Here is a 17,093-nt window from a genome sequence, read left to right as displayed (position 1 = left end):
GGGAGGAGACGTGGGGGCTGGGAGAGGGGGTGGGGTGGGTGGGGGCAGAGGGGGGGGGGATTCCAGGGGTTTCTCTGCCAGAACACAGAAGACTCGTGTGTAAAAACAGGAGAAAGAAATACAGATTTCTTTTTTGTTTCAAAATATATTTTGGTTTGTCCCCGTGGTAACACTTTTTGTGGAAAGGTCAAAGCGGGGAGGGTGTTGTGGGTGGGTAGGGGTGGGGGGGAGGTTCGTGTGCTCGTATGTGGCCGGGCTGCCTCACAGCGTGCGTGTTTGCGCAGACGTACGCCCTGATGAGTTTCTCTTATGAGTTCTGAGCACGCACGCGCGAGCGAGCGCACACACACAAACGCACGTGTGTGCATATGCTCACGGAACCTCGTACAAAATCCACCCCCCCCGCTCTTCCCCCGAGTTCATCCTCACGTGCTGTCGGTACAAGTGCTGAGCGTGAACACCTGTTGTGGTGCGAGTGGAGCGCTGTGCAGGGGTGGTGTGGCCAGCACCAACGCCACCCACACCTGTGTTTGGCAATCCGGCGCTAAATACTGCGACGAAACGCGTTCGGGTTTACTCGGCCGTAAACAACGTGGCCAAGAACGGAGTTTCTGGGACGATAGCGCTCTGTTTAAACCACGACTACACCACCCACCCCACATTTAATATAATATATATAAATAAACTAAAATATATATATATAATTAGCACAGTTGGCTACTTTCGGTGAGAAGAAGGTTCAACATACATATACATAATATATACATATATATAATAAATATATATAATAAAAACCTGTATAGACACCCAATACAAATTCCCCAATTATACAAGCCACACAACTGGAGCACATACTTGAGTTGCACCCCCCCCTCCCCCACGCCTCCCCCCCCCCTGGCATCACATTGCCATTTGTTAATTTTTTTAGACGGATATGTTTTTGTCATCTTGGTTCTTTCGGTAAAGTCAGGTAGAAGGGAAATAATAAAATAATAAAAATAAAACAATTAAATAATTCTCACGACGTTTCGGCCAAAACGCAAGCAGCCGTCCTCAGGTGAAGACCAGGTTTTATTATTGTATTATTTCCCTTCTACGTGACTTTACCGAAAGAACCAAGAAGATGAATCCCTGCAGTCACGAAAGCTTTAAATCGAAATGTTTTTTGTCAAATTGATTTGGTTGCCATTCTGATACGAGCGGCCGGGTTCGCTGGGCCCGTTTAGCTTCAGGAGCTGCCCCCTCCCCCCCGCCCCGGTCCCTGTCGATGGTGAGTGCGGTTCCACGCTAACACTCCCGCCCCCCTTCTTTCTCCACTGGTTTTCTGCCAAAACAAAAGGGGAGGAAAACCCCGTGTCCCTCGCCATGGATCCTCTCCCGCGACCCCAGCATGCATTTGTCTTTATCGGAGCGCCCGTTAGTTGCCGTGCACACAGACGGACAGGTCTCATGCTATCGCGCTTTCAACGTTTGGTTGGAAAGTATTGAAATACTCTTTGGTTCTTTCGGTAAAGTCACGTAGGTAGAAAACTCATAATAGATAACGACGTTTCGATCGCCACACTGCAGACGGTTGCTTGTGTGGCGATCGAAACGTTCGTGGTCTATTATTAAGAACCAAAGAGTATGGATTCCTGCAGTCACGAAAGCTTCAAATCAAGTCTTCAAATGCTTTACTTTTTTGGGTCTTTTGGAGCAGGGAGGGGGACCCTGCTGTCCGCGAGCGCGGTTCAAGCAGAGGAGTTACTAACGACGGCTCGTTTCGCGTCCCCCCCCCCCCCAACAGATGGGAGGAACCTGTGGGAGGTGGAGGCGAAAGTGGACAAGGACAAGAGTGAACCGGTGAGATTGACCTCTCGCGACCTGAAAAGGTTTCCCGAATGGAAGAGAACTGCGTTGCAGCGAAAACACGTTCCGGTGTGTGGGCACCGCCGCGCGTTAAGCGAGGGTTTGGCCTAGTCCTGTGCTCCTACGCCTGTGCTCTCCGCCCCCCCCGCCCCACCGACCTTCACCAACCACCGCTTAACCAGCGTGGTGAAGTACGATCAAATAACCACCGTGGCTCGTGGCGTGGGGAGGCCGTCATCCGGCAGCAGATTTACAAAAAGGGGCGTGCGTTAGCAAAGGTTCGTCAGTGTGTGATTTTTTTTTGAGTGGCAGTCGTAATAACTTCATCGCGGCGTTTCTTTTTAGTCATCAGAAATAACGTCTTTTTTTATAACACAAAGAAGGAAGTCTCGTTCGTCGCTTAAGTCTGCGGTTTTTCCACCGTAGGAATAGATACACAATTGCGAGCAGAAATAGCTTCTCTTTCGTTCTAAATTTAGCGTACCTTGGCAAAGGACAGACGTATTGTGTGCGTGGAGTGAATGCATATTTACGTCTCGGTATTTTTTTGCGCTGTTCCTGAAGCAGAACTACGTTTGCGTGATTCAGAGAGGGGGAACTTGCTCTTGTTGACGTTAATGTTACCGGTGAATTTTGTTGTCTTTGACGAATTTTGCGCAGCATTGCTTCGGTGTGCGCATCGTTTACGTGCGTGCTTTTGCATATTGTCGTTGTTATTGTGGGGTTCCAGAGTGAGCGAGATGTTAACCACCTGGGCCTGGTATACAGGAGGTTGTTGGTTCGATCTCGACCCTGACTCCCGTATACTTGGAGTTTTCATGTCTCCTCGATTCCTCCGGTTTTCCCCTCCACGTTTAGAAACACGCACTTTGGAGTATTTGGCTGCTGTAAATTTCCGTGCGGCAAGGCCACTTTTGAATCAGCTATAATTTGTGATGGCCAGGCCGCTTATGAAACAGAGCCACATAGCTTAGTGGGCCTTACGTGGTAAAATAAAAATAGTTGAAATAGTTTCGTTTTTTATATTCGAGCATGTTTCCAAGCAGGCATTTAAAAAAATCTAATCACGATGATTGCATTTTAACGGTGATGCTTTCAAATCTCACGTGTTATGTTTTCACATTGTTTCTTTTGTTTTATTGGGGAATACAATTATTGTGGAGTATTGCGTTTAGATCAATATAAATTGTTACATTGCGGATAGTTTGATCGGCAGGTCGTGTATGGTGGGATAAAGTGTGCACACTCCGACGTCTTGCGAGAATTCTGGCCAGATCCCCTCGAGGGAGGCACCCAAAGAGCTCTTGTTAGTGGAGGAGCATCCACCAGCAGTGGCTTGAGCGGGGAATTGCAGGGGCTGCACCTTGCACTTAAATACCTCTGCAACTCAAAAAGCGCCTTGTATCGCATCTCATCTCAACCATTACAGTGGCCTGCTTGCAGTCTTAGCCATGGGTGTGGTGGGGTAAAGGCCTCTGACGGCGTGAAAGAGTAGACCAAAATAGCCCCCTCTTACAGCTCTCCCTAGTGGAGGCTCCTGCACCACAACTGCCATGAGCAAGCAATTGCAAGGCGGCACCTTCAGCTTCGAGTATATGGGTTATAAAACCTAACGTGTGATCCTGGCATTCGCTATCCGCATGCTCTTCGCATTCCATGCCCCCCCCCCCTCCCGTGCCCCCCCCCTCCCGTGCCCCCCCCCCTCCCGTGCCCCCCCCTCCCCCACCAGACGAGCCTGGTGGTCGAGGTTCCTCCGTACCAGAACAAGGGCATCAGCCACCAGGTGCAGGTGCAGTTCCACGTGTGCAACGGCAAGCGCAAGCGCAGCCAGCCGCAGCGCTTCACGTACCTGCCCACCAACGGAGGCCTCTCGCCCGCACTGCGAGACCGTGAGAGCACGCACACGCAAGCATGCACGCACACGCAAGCAAGCATGCACGCACACGCAAGCACGCACACGCAAGCACGCACGCACACGCAAGCACGCACCCGCAAGCACGCACACGCAAGCACGCATGCGCAAACACGCACGCGCTCGCTCGCACGCGCGCAAAGTTCCCTTTGCAGCCCCATACAGACTGATGGGGCAAATGTTCTGCGTTTACTCTTCAGTACATGGGTGTTGTGCTGAACGTGTAACTCATTGGCATTTTTTGTGTGCGTGACAAACCTTACTGTTTGCCTGTATCGGGTGGTGGCGGGCTTAACGGCACATTTATATTTACGCGATCTAACCCATAAAAAAACCTCTGTTATTGTTAAACTGATGGGGCAAGCGCTGTTAGCGAGCAACCTATGGAGGGGCCGGCACAACGTGTGATGGGGTGGTGGTACGTCCAGTGTGCCGCGCCAGGCTGTCATTGTCTCCCCACACTGGAGCAGGTATTCACTTAAGGCTGAGTTGACCTAGAAGAGGACGAGGACCGGTTCAGATATTCGTCACCAATGTTGGCTATGAGTGGGAATCAAACTCGGGGCGACAACACTTTTATAGCAGTGCGCTAAACCACCACCCTACCAACAACAACTGCCATTGGCCACTAAGTGGTGGTGACGTCGCCGCAGTGCCTGTGCCAGGCTAGGTGCGCTTTGAGGCCCACGCGAAGTGTCGAAGGCTCGCCGGCAGGAGATCACCGGACAGACCCAGCAGGTGCCGTGGGTTGACTGACACAGATGACTGGCCGGTGCACCAGCTGCGCACGCGTGCGCACAGGCCCCGGTCAAGTGTGGCCTCAAAACAATGGGCGCAAATATTCCTTGTGCCCCCTTATAACGGGGTTTTTTGGGTCGAGAAATCATATATAGGCCGCGGGGCACTCCGTCCCTGTATTCGCCCCGGTATTTTTAAGGACACACTTCGTTCGTGCTTTCTGTTTGTCGTCAAAGTGGTGCTGGAGGTTATACTTCCCTTCGATGGGGGCGAGCCCAACCAAGCACGGGGCAAGCCGCTGTTGAGTTTCCCCCCCCAAACAAACGAAAGAACGGTCCCGTTGACCTTAGAGGAACGACGAGCCGAGTCGACCCCCCCCCCCCCACCACCTTGATCCCAATCGGGATTTTGAACGTTGCAGAAACTCTTCCGCTTGAGAGTCGAGCACTCTTCTTACCTGACCAGCGCACCGCACGGTGGGTGGCGGTTAATTTTGCCGTCGTGCGTGGAGCGCCGTACGTAGCGCTACATTTTACATTTATTTTGATTGCTTAGGCACTGTCGCGTGATGAACCCCGGGAATCGGCGGGGGGGGGGGGGGGGGGGTCAGATCAAATTCCTGGCCACTCGTAACATCCGCGGCCCCCCACCCCCCCCCATCGTGTTTGCCGGCGTGGTGATGGCCCACGGTCTAAAAAGCCACCCACAGCCGCGCGGGCACTCCGCTCGGCATAACGAATCGAGCAGAGGACCAGAGGGCCCCGGTTGGGTTTGACGCAAAGCGCTGCCAATTTGCGACTGTGACGACGGCGTATCCAGAGGGAGGGGGGCGGTGGGGTGAGCGGGGAGGCCATTACGAGCAAAAGCCCAGTGGCATCAGGTGACAATTAGTGCCACTGATTCGGGGGCGAGGGTGGGTGGGGAGGTGGTGGCTGTTTGTCAGGGCAACAGGCAGGGTCTGTTCCAGCGGTATTTTCACGCTTGCTTCCCATTAGTGCCGGGTCACAGAGCAGCGCGTGGCTGCAGCGTAGCGGCGGCGGTGGTGGGTGGTGGTGGTTGTGTCCTTTACTTAACCGGGAGTTGATGTGCAGGCCCGTTGAGACACGCCATACGTTCCCCCCCCCTCCCCCCCTTTTTTTTCCACGGGCGGTCTGGGTTACTCGGAATATTTCAAAACTTTTTTCGTTCAACAAAGTAGTAAAGCAAAAAAAAAGTCGGAGCGATTTTGCACTTTTCCGCTCAATTGAGCGTTGAGGCACTGGTGCTCATCTCGCGTTTATTTACAGCTGTGTAAAGCGAGTGGTTGGAAATTCCACATTCCTACGACGGTGGTGGGGGCAGGGGGCTGCGAGTCCATCTATGTAACACAACCACAAAGCGCCGCTTATATTTGTTTACCCCAGAGGGGGATGATGGACTATTACAGGCTTTGACGCGTGGGTGGGGGTTGGGGCCCTGTGTCTTTGTGTGCCGGCAGTGCCCATGCTGCCGATTAAGAGCGAGCCGAGCGACGACTTCATGGGGACGACGCCGACGACGACGACGACGCCGGGCGCCCCCGAGCCGGCCGACCTCTCGGTTGAAGTTCCGCCTACCGGGCCGCTGCTGCTCCACCTGGTGCCGCCGGAGTGCGCCGGCATGAGCGCCCACCCTGGCGAGGCTCAGGCGTACCAGGCCCTGCATCCCATGCCACCCAACGGGGTGGACATGCCCATGGACCAACGCTTCCAGGGGCTCGATCACCTCGGGCAGGCCGTGTTCCAGAACGCCGAGATGCAGCACCTACACCACCACCACCATCATCCTCACCACCATCATCACCACCACCAGCAGCAGCAGCAGCATCACCACCACCACCACCAGCAAGAGGATCACCACCACGGCACGGTGCATCACCAACACAATCACCCCCATCAGAGCCATCACGATCATCACCAGCAGCAGCAGCACCAGCTGCAGGGATCCCAGCAGAATAACAACCACTACGGAGCGCTGGCATACCAGGGCTTTCACTCCACAGGCCACGCTCAGCTGCCGTTCGAGACCTTCGCCTTCATAGAGGAGGGCGGCGACGTGGAGGGTCACGGCTTGCACATGGCCTACGAGCAGCTGGGGGTGAACGTAGGGATGCAGCAGCAGCAGCACCAGCAGCAGCAGCAGCACTACGCGTCGGCACCGCCGCTGCCACGCGGGGCCTACTCGGGCTGCGCGTCAGGTGGCATCAAGCAGGAGCCGGCGGAGGGCACGGACAGGGGCCGCTTTCCCATGCAGGGCAACCGGCATCACTTCACGTTGGAGGAGGGTAAGGAGAGGCGCTCGCCCGCAAACGCGCGTGAGGGACGGTCGCACGTGTGTGTGTGCGTGTGTACAGGGGGGAGTATGTGGGTCTGCCCCGTGACCTACCAGCGGGCGTTCGACACTTCACGTGGCCTCAAGGTGCACACGGCCTGGCACAAGCGTCGTGGTGACGTCACCGCCACTTAGTGGCGAATGGCGGTTGTTGTTGTTGTACGCACCGTACGTAGCCAACCGTGCTGATGGGAGGTGCGGTGGAAGGACGACAAACTAAATACACACAAAAAACGTGCCCGCCACACGTGGGAGCGTGGACCTGATGGACATGGTATGATGGGGATGAAGTGTGGACATTTTATTTATTTTACTTTTTTATTTATTTTACTTTTATTCATTTTATTTTTTACCTACGTGACTTTACCGAAAAAACCTAAAAGTATGAATCCTTGAGCTTCAAATCTAGAAATAAAGTGTGGGCAGTCGTACCTTTCCCGAGATGTCCGGCCGGCCAGTGTGGAAGAGTTGACAAAGATGCCATTCGAGGGACGCTCGCTAGAACTCCCGTTAGCGGAGGAGCATCCATCCGCCAGCAGTGGCGAGAGCGAGAAATTGCGGTGGCCTTGCTGCAGCCTAGCCAAGTGTGACCCCAGGGGCAGCTGTCCCTGTGCGAACAGAGACAGAGTGACAGAGACGCAGAGCTGCAAGGGGGGGAGGGAGCATGCGAGCGAGCGAGTGTGTTCATGCAGACAGGACATCGGACAAACCCGGGTCTTGATGTCCTTTCACGAACGTTAGTCAACGCTAAGACCATCCTCTCAGCCTCGCATTCATGCCCGCGCACTGCCACCCAGGGTCCGCTCCTATAGGAGTGCATTGAAGTCAATTGCACACGCAGTAGGAGCAGGTACCATTTCAATTCCTCAATCCCTCCGTTCCCACCCACTGTTGGAAACATTGTCGCGACTGAGGGTTGCAATGCTATGCAGAAGATTCTACTTTTTGGCTTGTTTTTACGATCTCATTTGTATCGCTTCTCATTTGTATTGTTTGAACAGTCTCGCTTGAATGCGATTTTAATCCCTCACCGATTAGTGCGGTTGGCTACATACGGCGCGAAAGAAGTTCAACCGTACATGCTTCGCTTCCGTGGCCCAATATGTAACGGCGGACTATAATTGTCATGAAGTTTTTGCATCGGTATTGCCATGTGGCGCTGTGGCAGAGTACAAGACCCGTGATGTTGATGTCCCAGGTTCAATTCCTGGTGGACCAGCTGACACCGTCATCCCTCCAGGGTCAAGGGGGGTGGGAGGGGGGTGTTTGGCGCGCGACTGCAACTCTCGTATCGATGATCGAATACGAGCCAACCTGTGGCGTTACTTTGTTTTCCTCTCGGGCACTTAAGTGGATTGAAAACTGACCAAAAAATCAGTCAAAAAAAGGGGGTTGCCCAAAATTTTGGGAGCACCAAATTCCAGAGCGGAGAGCGCCGTTTGCGAATATGTATTCCTGTTTTTCCTTCATACCTGTTTCCCATTCAAGGCAGCAAACCAAATTTTGGAAAGCGTTGCACAATACATCCCAATGCAGAGCTTGTTTTATATATCTATATACATCGTGTATATCTGTAAGGAGCTGTAGGGATCCGTTCTCACTTAACGGGGGTAGGGTAACAGAGCCGGCGGCGACGACGACATTCAAGCCGTGGCGTTTTATCGCACGGGCAAAGCAACGGCGACAAAAAAAAAAGACGATCGCCGAGCTGGGTACGCCGGCTCGCTGCGTGTCACGGTGCCGCGTTAGTGACCGCATCAATAGGGACGTGTGTTACGCGTGACCCTGTTTCCCCCGTCGCTGACCCCGACACCCCACGCCGTTCCTGTGCAAGGGGTCATCCGAGGGTATTGCCCAGAGGCAACGCATGGCTGACCCCTGGTGCCCTTTGCGCAGCGTGCGCACACCCCCACCAATGCCTTTGGGGCAGGGGCGGCTGGGGGTGGGAGCGGGGGAAGGGCAGCGGCTCCTGCGGTGATGAAGACCCCCAAACCCCGTTGAGAGGTCATTTTGGTTTCGGGTCATCGTAGGGTGGGGCTGCGTGGGTGGTGGGGGCTTTAAACGACACGCAAACACGCCGAGAGAGCACGCGGCGTTGTTGCGTTATGCAAAAGAAATGAACATCGGCAGCTGCTGAAGAAGGGCATTGTGGGTCCTCGTCTCTTAGGTGATCATCATAATCAATTTGAGCGAATATGACCGACTGACAGCAGCAGTGATGCCAAAACCATGGACCGGTTTTCGTCCTCATTGGTCCTCATCAGCACAGTATTATCACCGATGATTTGCGCACTGCTGCAAAGTCTGCCTCTGGGAACCATGTACGATGTGCAGTCCCTGCTTTCACAAGCTGGAGCCCCATTAGCTTGGCTAATGCCAAGATCAATCGCATCTGTAAATGACGAGGCGGGAGGGGCGTCGGTAGGAGTGCGAATTAGACTGCGGTAAGAACCTCGCATTTATTTTTGCGCGCGTGCGGTGGTTTTCCTTTCCGCCGCACGTTACATCCAGTCAGTCCACCGCTGGATAAAGGGCCTCGTCCTCACCGCACGTGGGGGGTTCCCACTGGTTGTTTGACCATACTTCGCCACGCCGGTCAGCGTGGATTTGGCGAGCCGACGTCATAGGAGCCTTTCACCGATAGACTTTGTTTATTTTCGCGCCGTCGCCCCCTCTGCTGCCGGTCGCAACGTAGAACTCGGCCGGTGCCCGGAAGCGTCCCGTTGTGCCGTGGCTGCTCACCCACCCGAGCACCGTCTGCGCTCGACGCTGCTCGGCAGCCTCTTGCAGAGGTCGCAACCGGGTACCCGATACCCGTACCCTACCTGATACCCGGCTACCCGTACCCGGCCGGGTACGGGTACCCGTTTGCGACCCTGGTGCGGCCGGGTACGGGTACGGGTAGGCCGTGAGTCACTGGTGAGTAACCGATTGTCACTCATTTCCCAACGTTTTGTCTCTTCTCACAATTCAAGTTCCTAGAATCAACCCACCCACGCCTGCAACATGGCTTCATCCCAGAGGTCGCAATCAGGTACCCGATACCCGTACCCTACCCGTACCCGGCCGGGTACAGGTAGGGTACAGGTACGGGTACGGCCGGTTACGGGTACGGGTACCCGTTTGCGGCCCTGGTGCGGCCGGGTACGGGTACGGGTAAGGAATCAAAACCCGTTTGCGTCCTCTGGCCTCTTGAGACCTGTTGAGCTATCACTTGTTGCCAGGTCGCTTCTGAAAAAGAGCGTTATAGCAGTGTGGGTCCTCACCTGCTAAAATAAAAATGAGTAAATTTCGGCAGGGATCATCCAGGTGAGCAGCCCCATCCAATATCCCTCTCACCATTGCTGTGACTGCTAGCAGTCGCCACCGCCGCCTATATAAGTGCCTGCGTGGTATGGCACCACCATTATTTATCGGAGTTACGCGTGCCTGCCGCCAACGATGAGAAGACGACAACACCTCAGGTCTGCTGCTGCTCGTGGTGTTCTCATCATCGTCTTTGTTGCGACGCGTAATCCCCGCCTAGCGATGAGCAGCGACCGCGCTTTTCAGAAGGCTTGCGCCCCTGTCGCATCGTGGAATTCTCTACCCGCGGAAAAAAAACTCAAGAACAACAAAGCTTGAGTTTCAACCACTTCAAGAGGCACCTTAAAATTATTTCAATGAACACAGCCTGACCAGACAGCAGTGCGCGTTCGGGATGCTATCGGCATGATTTTGCGTTTGTACGCGTGTTGAACGTCTTTCGCATCGTACGTAGCCAACCGTTTACGTTACGTTACTGTCGTCTACCGGCGACTCGAAAAATCCCTGGCCGAGACCACGAATCCCCGGTCACGCATTCGGCTGACTTATGAAAACCTTCGTCTTCATCGTTCCGTCGTTGGAGCACCGTGGCCAAGCGGTGAAAGAAACGGGATTGGGCGGAAAGCGGGGATGTTTTTTTTCGGTGGGGGAAGCACGGGGCGGGGCGGCATTTAAACTTTTGGCCGCTGCCGCTGCTGCTGCTGGCAGATGTACGAGCGAGCGATGGAGAGGTGAATTTGGTGCGAAGGGAAACGGGCAGGGGAGGGCCAGGAGACCATGCGGTCGTGTGGGTGTGCGCGCATGTGTGTGTGTGTGTGCGCACGTGTGTGTGTGTGCGCACGTGTGTGTGTGCGCGTGTGTGTGTGTGCGCGTGTGTGGGTAGAGGTTTTTGGATTATTCTTGGCAGCTGCAAAGGTGGCCAGGTATACAGTAGAGAAACAAGCCCGGCCAATTAAAAAAACAACACAAATATTCCATCCGCCCACTGTGTGACTGGCTTCACACGCAGCGAGGTGCAGTCTCGCTCTACGGGGATGTGTGTGTGTGCGTGAACTACATTTGTACGGACAGACGGGAGTACTCACGGGGCTGCTGGCGTGGTGTCGTGGTTGCGATGCCGGACTGCCGGAGTGCCGCCATGTGTGGTGGGGTAATAGGGGGGCGAGTGCAGCCACTTCTTTCAAGATGTTTGGCCAGCGTGGAAGAGTAGGCCAAATACCGTTCTGGAGAAGGAGCCTTTCCAGAGCTCCGTCTCGTTGGAGGCCCCTTCTGCCAGCAGTCGCGTGAGCAAGCGATTGCAGGGCTGCGTCTGTGCCCTCTAGAAGTGCTCACCGTATGGTCAAGGAGTGGAGTGTGATGTCCAGGCTGGTTTCCAGGCAGGGGGTCGGTTGGAGCAGCGCTTTTACATGGAGCCCCAAAGAATCCACTAATAGATATTCGTCAAGGCCATTCGTCGTTAGGCTGAGGGAGCTATTGAAAGTAGCTTCGCTACTTGAGGCGCGACCTCGTTTTGCTTTCCAGCGCTCGCGGCGTTTTTTTCCACCGAAGCAGATCAAGGTTCGCAAACATCTCGGCGGGGGCGGGGGGGGACGGATTTATTTATACGTATATAATTATATATGTAAACTTTCCTCCAAATTGGGAAAGTAAAACGCGTCGCTTGTCTGGAAGTGGGCGCACACTCGCTGTGAGCGGTCTGGCCGATGGATTTAATGTGACCTGCTCGCGGGACGATCAATTACCGAGTCACCTGTGCAGGGAACATCGGGTCTGGACACGGGGAAGCGCAGACCGGATCGTTGCACTAATCACAGCGGAGCCTACGACAACGCACTGACCCCCATTAGTCACCATTAGGCACGCGCCCAGCCTGCGCGTCTCTCTGCCAGCTATCTCCGGCTGTCTTGTTGACTCTGTGTCCCCACTCTCCAATCTTTGCTCTCCCTCTCGTTCTGTACGCAGAGCTTACCTCGCTTTACGCGCATTCAGGGCGCGCGCGTGTTTGCCGTTTTCGCGCTCTACTCGCGGCCGACCTATTTCTTGCTCAAAGTTCGCTCCGCAGCGCGGTCAGAATTCGCTCCGATGCGGCTGCGCGGTCGGACGGCGGGGAAACATTTCGTGAAACTGCACGCGCTGCTCGGCACGGGGTGGCGGTGCATTGTGGGCCGGGCGGCTGCGCCGGTGTCCGCGCTCCGCGATATCGCCTCGCGCGCGCCCCTCTTTCGGAATGCGTCCAAAAGCGATGGGGAAACCCGCCCGTGGCTTTTGAAGCGGCGAGCGGCGACCGATTCGCCGCCGATTGCCGCACGCGCGTTCGCCAGCCCTGCGACGCGGAGAGTCATCGAGCGCGCGACGCCTCGTGAATGCAGAGCAGAGCCCGCAACCCGCGCGCCTGATGAAACCCAGCACGCTGGCGCTCGTACGAACGACCGCGTCGAGGTCTTTACGGCTTCTTACCCGTGTCTCGTGGCGTAGCCGTCGGGTGTGCAGGCGGTGCAACTGCAACCGGGGCCAATGGCCAGAGTATCCCGGGCGGGGAAATTGGACGATTAGCACGGTTGGCTACGTCCGGTGCGAAATAAGTTCAGCAGTCACACTCAAAACAGGGCCCGTGCTATCGTCGGCGCATACCGGAGCAAGTAGAGGAGATGACTTCTCGTTGTGGATGGTGGAAGGATTATTGTGAAATGTTCTGAATCGTCCAACAAGACAAAAAAACAAAGATCCCCCCCCGATAGCATTTACAGGCTGTTGGGGCAGGTTATGTCAGCGAGTAGTGGCAGCACCTATGAAGGCCGGCATGGCGTGCGAGGGGCCCCCTGTGCAGGGATACAGACACATTCAGGCTCTCACTGAACAAAAATTTTAAAACAACATGAGTTGTATTTATCATTTTTACATAAGAAATGCCTAAAATAACGTTGCCCTATTTCATATCAATCGTACGAAAAAAACTTCTGTCGAGTAAAAGCAGACAATTTTTGCGTGGAAAAGTGTAGTTCAAAAGCTCAGCATCTTGATGTAGCCTCCTGGCTGGGCCGGAGGTTCGAGGTGTCGACCTGCAAAATTAATTTGGATTTGCGCAGGTCAACGCCTCTGCCCGAGTCACGGAAACGCGGCGCGAATTTTTTGTTTTACAGTCAGGGAGAAAACAAGACTCCGTTGACGTTTCACGGGTAAGACCGCCATCCTGCAGCGCCAGTGCCTCTTGAGTGTCTGTCACACATCGGATGACCTCTGACCCAGACGCGTAGTCTCAACGCTGTGAATCGTGCGATGCCGGTGTCATTCGCCCGTTCGCAACATAATGTTTTCCTGGTGGCTTCACATTCCCACGTACGGCCACTGCGCCACAAAGCCTGCTTAGCTTTTAGCATATACACTTTCAGGATTTTTAAAGTGGAGCCGTTTCATAAGATATAGCCCGTCATCCCGCGTGAAAACGACGGATGTACGGCTCTCTGTGGATGTTCCTAGCATGGATGCATTCATCAACGTGTCGATGAAGCAAGACCTTCCTGAAGCCGAGCCATTGGGAGCTCGGCGAGGCTTTCCTTGGTAAATATTGAAAATCATCATTATTATTATTAATGTTCCTGGCAAGTGTTCAAAAGATTCAGTGCTCAGCGGTAAATCATTTTGGCTTACTCTTTTGCCGACAAATTCCAGTGGCCCCGGCGCTTACCGGGTAAAAATTCAATAAACGTGTTCCAGAAATGGAGCAGGCGAGACTGGTCTCTGTGAAAGTGATAAGGCACCGGGTGGAATCGGCACGAACGCTCCTTGCGAATTTGATTAGTGAAGCATTTTGAAAGGTGAGCCCCCTCTGGCTCATTTCACGTTTTTTTTCTTTTTCCCGCTGGAATGCAACGGAGCTGGTGTCGAGCCAATCGTCCCCCCACGCTCCCCTCGGCACCCTCACTCCGCACTCTCGCCGCCTGTCACAAAGGCAGAGATCCCCCGTATAGCTCTGAACAGACTGTTGGGGCAAGGGCTGTTAGTAGCGAGCAGCGCCTATGAAGGCTGGCACGGCACGGCGCACGACGGGGTGGGTGCCCCCCCCCCCCAGCCCCGTTTGTCTCCCGAGTGGCGATGTATAAACACACCGCACCAGGCACTCACTTAAGGCCGAGTCGATCTTGGGGAGGCCCAGGACTTGTTCAGATAATCGTGACTGGTGTTGGCCCTGAGCAGGAATCGAACTGGGGTCGCCAGGTTCGTGGCGCGGCGCGCTGACCGCTGTACTACTACCGCTCCCCAACTTGCATTCATGCAAAGTGTGGCACGTCTGGTCAGCGTGGAAGATTCGGCCAATTCCTTTCTCGTGCAGTGGCTCTCTAGAGCGCTCTCTCTAGTGGAGGCCCTTCCTGCCAGCGGTGGCACGAGCGAGACATCGCGGGGCTGCACCTTTGACCTTTTCTCCGTGCACCGCTTCTGGGATGGTTACCGAGCGATGAGGACATCCCGGTAGAAGGAGACGTTCCTCTTTGGCCTGCTAGCACTTAGCGGGGGGGGGGGGGGGGGGGGCTGCCCTATCAGCAGCTGCGTGACTTTTGTATAATGTGGAGCTGTTTGTTCAGCTGATTCGCAAAGCCGACAGAGTTCGGATCAGGCGGTTTCTGGAGGCACGAGTGATTGGATTTTGCCAAATGAGTCCGTGTTGCAGATGAGCGCGCATTTCCATTTTTTTGGAATGCCGTGCCTACCCGCCATGTACCCGGGCGATCAGAGTTCGATTGCCAGCAACGGCTGCACTCAGTGGCGAGTGCTGTTTGAACTTGGTCCAGAATTGCCGCAACCACTCTGTTCACCAACCCGCACGGTCAATATAACCGCACGGCTCCGAAGAGGTTGGGAGTACCCACATTTTACCCCACCGCTCAAAACCTCACCGATGGATAAACTGTCATTGTACCCCTTTAAACTGCGGGGTGGGGACAGAGGTGGAGGTTAATATATGAATATATGTTTTTTTAAAGTGCCGATTATTTCAACTTCCGTGCCGGGAGATGGAACTGGTGACCTCTGGATCGCAAGTGCAGTGTGTTACTTGCGTGTACATTTTTTTTTTTTGTCGATGGTGATGATGATTTTTTCAGTCGGGAGAGTGGTAGAGTTGTTAATCTGCAGATATAATCTCAGGACTCTGAGCTTTGGCACCAAAAACAAATTCCCTTCTGAAATAATAATAATAGCGTAGCGAGCCAGGTGAAATTTTCACAAATGACAAATGTGACAGGTCCCATCTTGCCCAACCAGTTATCGCCCTTACTGGTCCCTTGCCAAAGCTGTCTCTCACAAATTGAATGGTAAATATTTTCCACCGTTAATAACACGGTCGGTCCCGTGTGGCTCTGTGGTTTGTGGTACCAAGCAGAAGGAATGATATTTTTTGTTCCTTTCAAGGATTGCAATTTCAGGAACGGGACAAATAGCCCCAATTCTTGTGGCTCCCCTTCCATCAACCACATGTGGCAAGTAGGATTCGTTATGCAACGGACGAACGGTACAACCAATCGGATTAATGCTATGCGGCAGGGTTGCCACCTTTTGAGATATGTAAAACACCGAGCACATGGTGAAGAAGAGTAGTCCGGAATTCGTTCAGGAACAACAACGACATGCGTGCATTGTTTTAAATACATTTTTTTTGTGAGCGGTGGTGTGGTATTTACGTAGTCAATAAGAGCCAGGACTTAACACTATTGGAACCTCATTTGCCAGTAAAAAATATGATAATTGTTTTTTTTACCCTTCTATCTGGCAACAAAACTGACACCTTTTTTTACAAGGAGTCATGTTTGCATAGACCACAATACCTGCAGTCATAATGCAATTAGTCATAATGCAAACATGACTCCTTGTAAAAAAAGGTGTCAGTTTTGTTGCCAGATAGAAGGGTAAAAAAACAATTATCAAGAGCCAGGACGTTTTCCTGTCCGGGGAAGGCTTTCAGATTTCCTAGGGCGGCTGCTTCAAAGAGACCTCGACCCCCGGCACAAACCAGGACAGGGGGTGGCTAAATCCTCACGCCCAAGGCCTGTAGGCCTACCGTGACGTTTTCCTGGCCACCACTCCCAAGGAGGTGAATGCGAGTTCGTTTACGCCACTCGTGTTTTAACGAAAGACCCACCAAACCCAACAAAGCAGAAACAGCCGTCAACCCTCTACGGTTGAGAACCTCGTCAATGGACCCCCTCTCCCCCTGCCGCCCTCCCCCCACCGTGCGGCGGTGCCACCAGCACGCGGTTTCACCGCCGTCACCGCCGTGGGACCTGGACCCGGTTAACGCTGGCGGATTTTTATCCAAGTCCTCCGATTTTTTTTTTTTGCCCCCCCCTTCCCACGTTTAGAATCCGCATCACACGATTAGAGAAGTTGGTTGCTGCTGCTGCTATAAATTTCCGTGCGACAAAGCCACTTTTAAATGAGCTATCATTCGTGATGGCCAGTCGCTTGTGAAACAGAGCTCAGCGGGGGCCCTACGGAGACAAATCCACATGACCACGGGGGGAGAGAGACATGCAGACTCTAAATATACAGCAGCAGGCGTCAGGGTCGGCATCGAACCCATAACCTGCTGCGTACCAGGCGACGTAGTTAACATCTCGCCATAATGTGTTTTATTTATTTATTATCGATGACGTTGGTCGTGAAAGCTCCGCGTTAAACTAACATCTCGCCACCGTGGCACCCAATGCAGCGGCCAAGTGCGCCGCTAGTAGCGCGCGTTGGGGGACCCTCGCTCAGAGGTCGCAAACGGGTTTTGATCCCGTACCCGTACCCGGCCGCACCAGGGTCGCAAATGGGTACCCGTTCCATACCCGTACCCTACCCGAAATGAGTGACAAACGGTTACTCACCAGTGACTCACGGCCTACCCGTACCCGTACCCGGCCGCACCAGGGTCGCAAATGGTACCCGTTCCCTGCCCGTACCC

The 17,093-nt window shown here is 54.0% G+C and overlaps 1 protein-coding gene across 2 annotated transcripts in view; it reads left to right on the top strand.

Annotated features, from left to right (window-relative positions):
* Positions 1–17,093, top strand: part of LOC133355751 (nuclear factor of activated T-cells, cytoplasmic 1-like) — a 156,390-nt gene that overhangs the window by 116,161 nt on the left and 23,136 nt on the right. For both annotated transcript variants that reach the window (XM_061573068.1, XM_061573067.1), the window contains exons 11-13: positions 1,787–1,842; positions 3,578–3,737; positions 5,976–6,800. In XM_061573068.1, the coding sequence (XP_061429052.1) occupies positions 1,787–1,842; positions 3,578–3,737; positions 5,976–6,800 (1,041 nt within the window). The remainder of the gene's footprint in view (positions 1–1,786; positions 1,843–3,577; positions 3,738–5,975; positions 6,801–17,093) is intronic.

The sequence above is a fragment of the Lethenteron reissneri genome, chromosome 52 (assembly GCF_015708825.2).
Source record: "Lethenteron reissneri isolate LAM-NWPU_2019-01 chromosome 52, ASM1570882v1, whole genome shotgun sequence".
Classification (NCBI taxonomy): domain Eukaryota; kingdom Metazoa; phylum Chordata; class Hyperoartia; order Petromyzontiformes; family Petromyzontidae; genus Lethenteron; species Lethenteron reissneri.
Note: the sequence above shows the minus strand (reverse complement) of the source record. Positions and strands in the feature narration are given on the sequence as shown.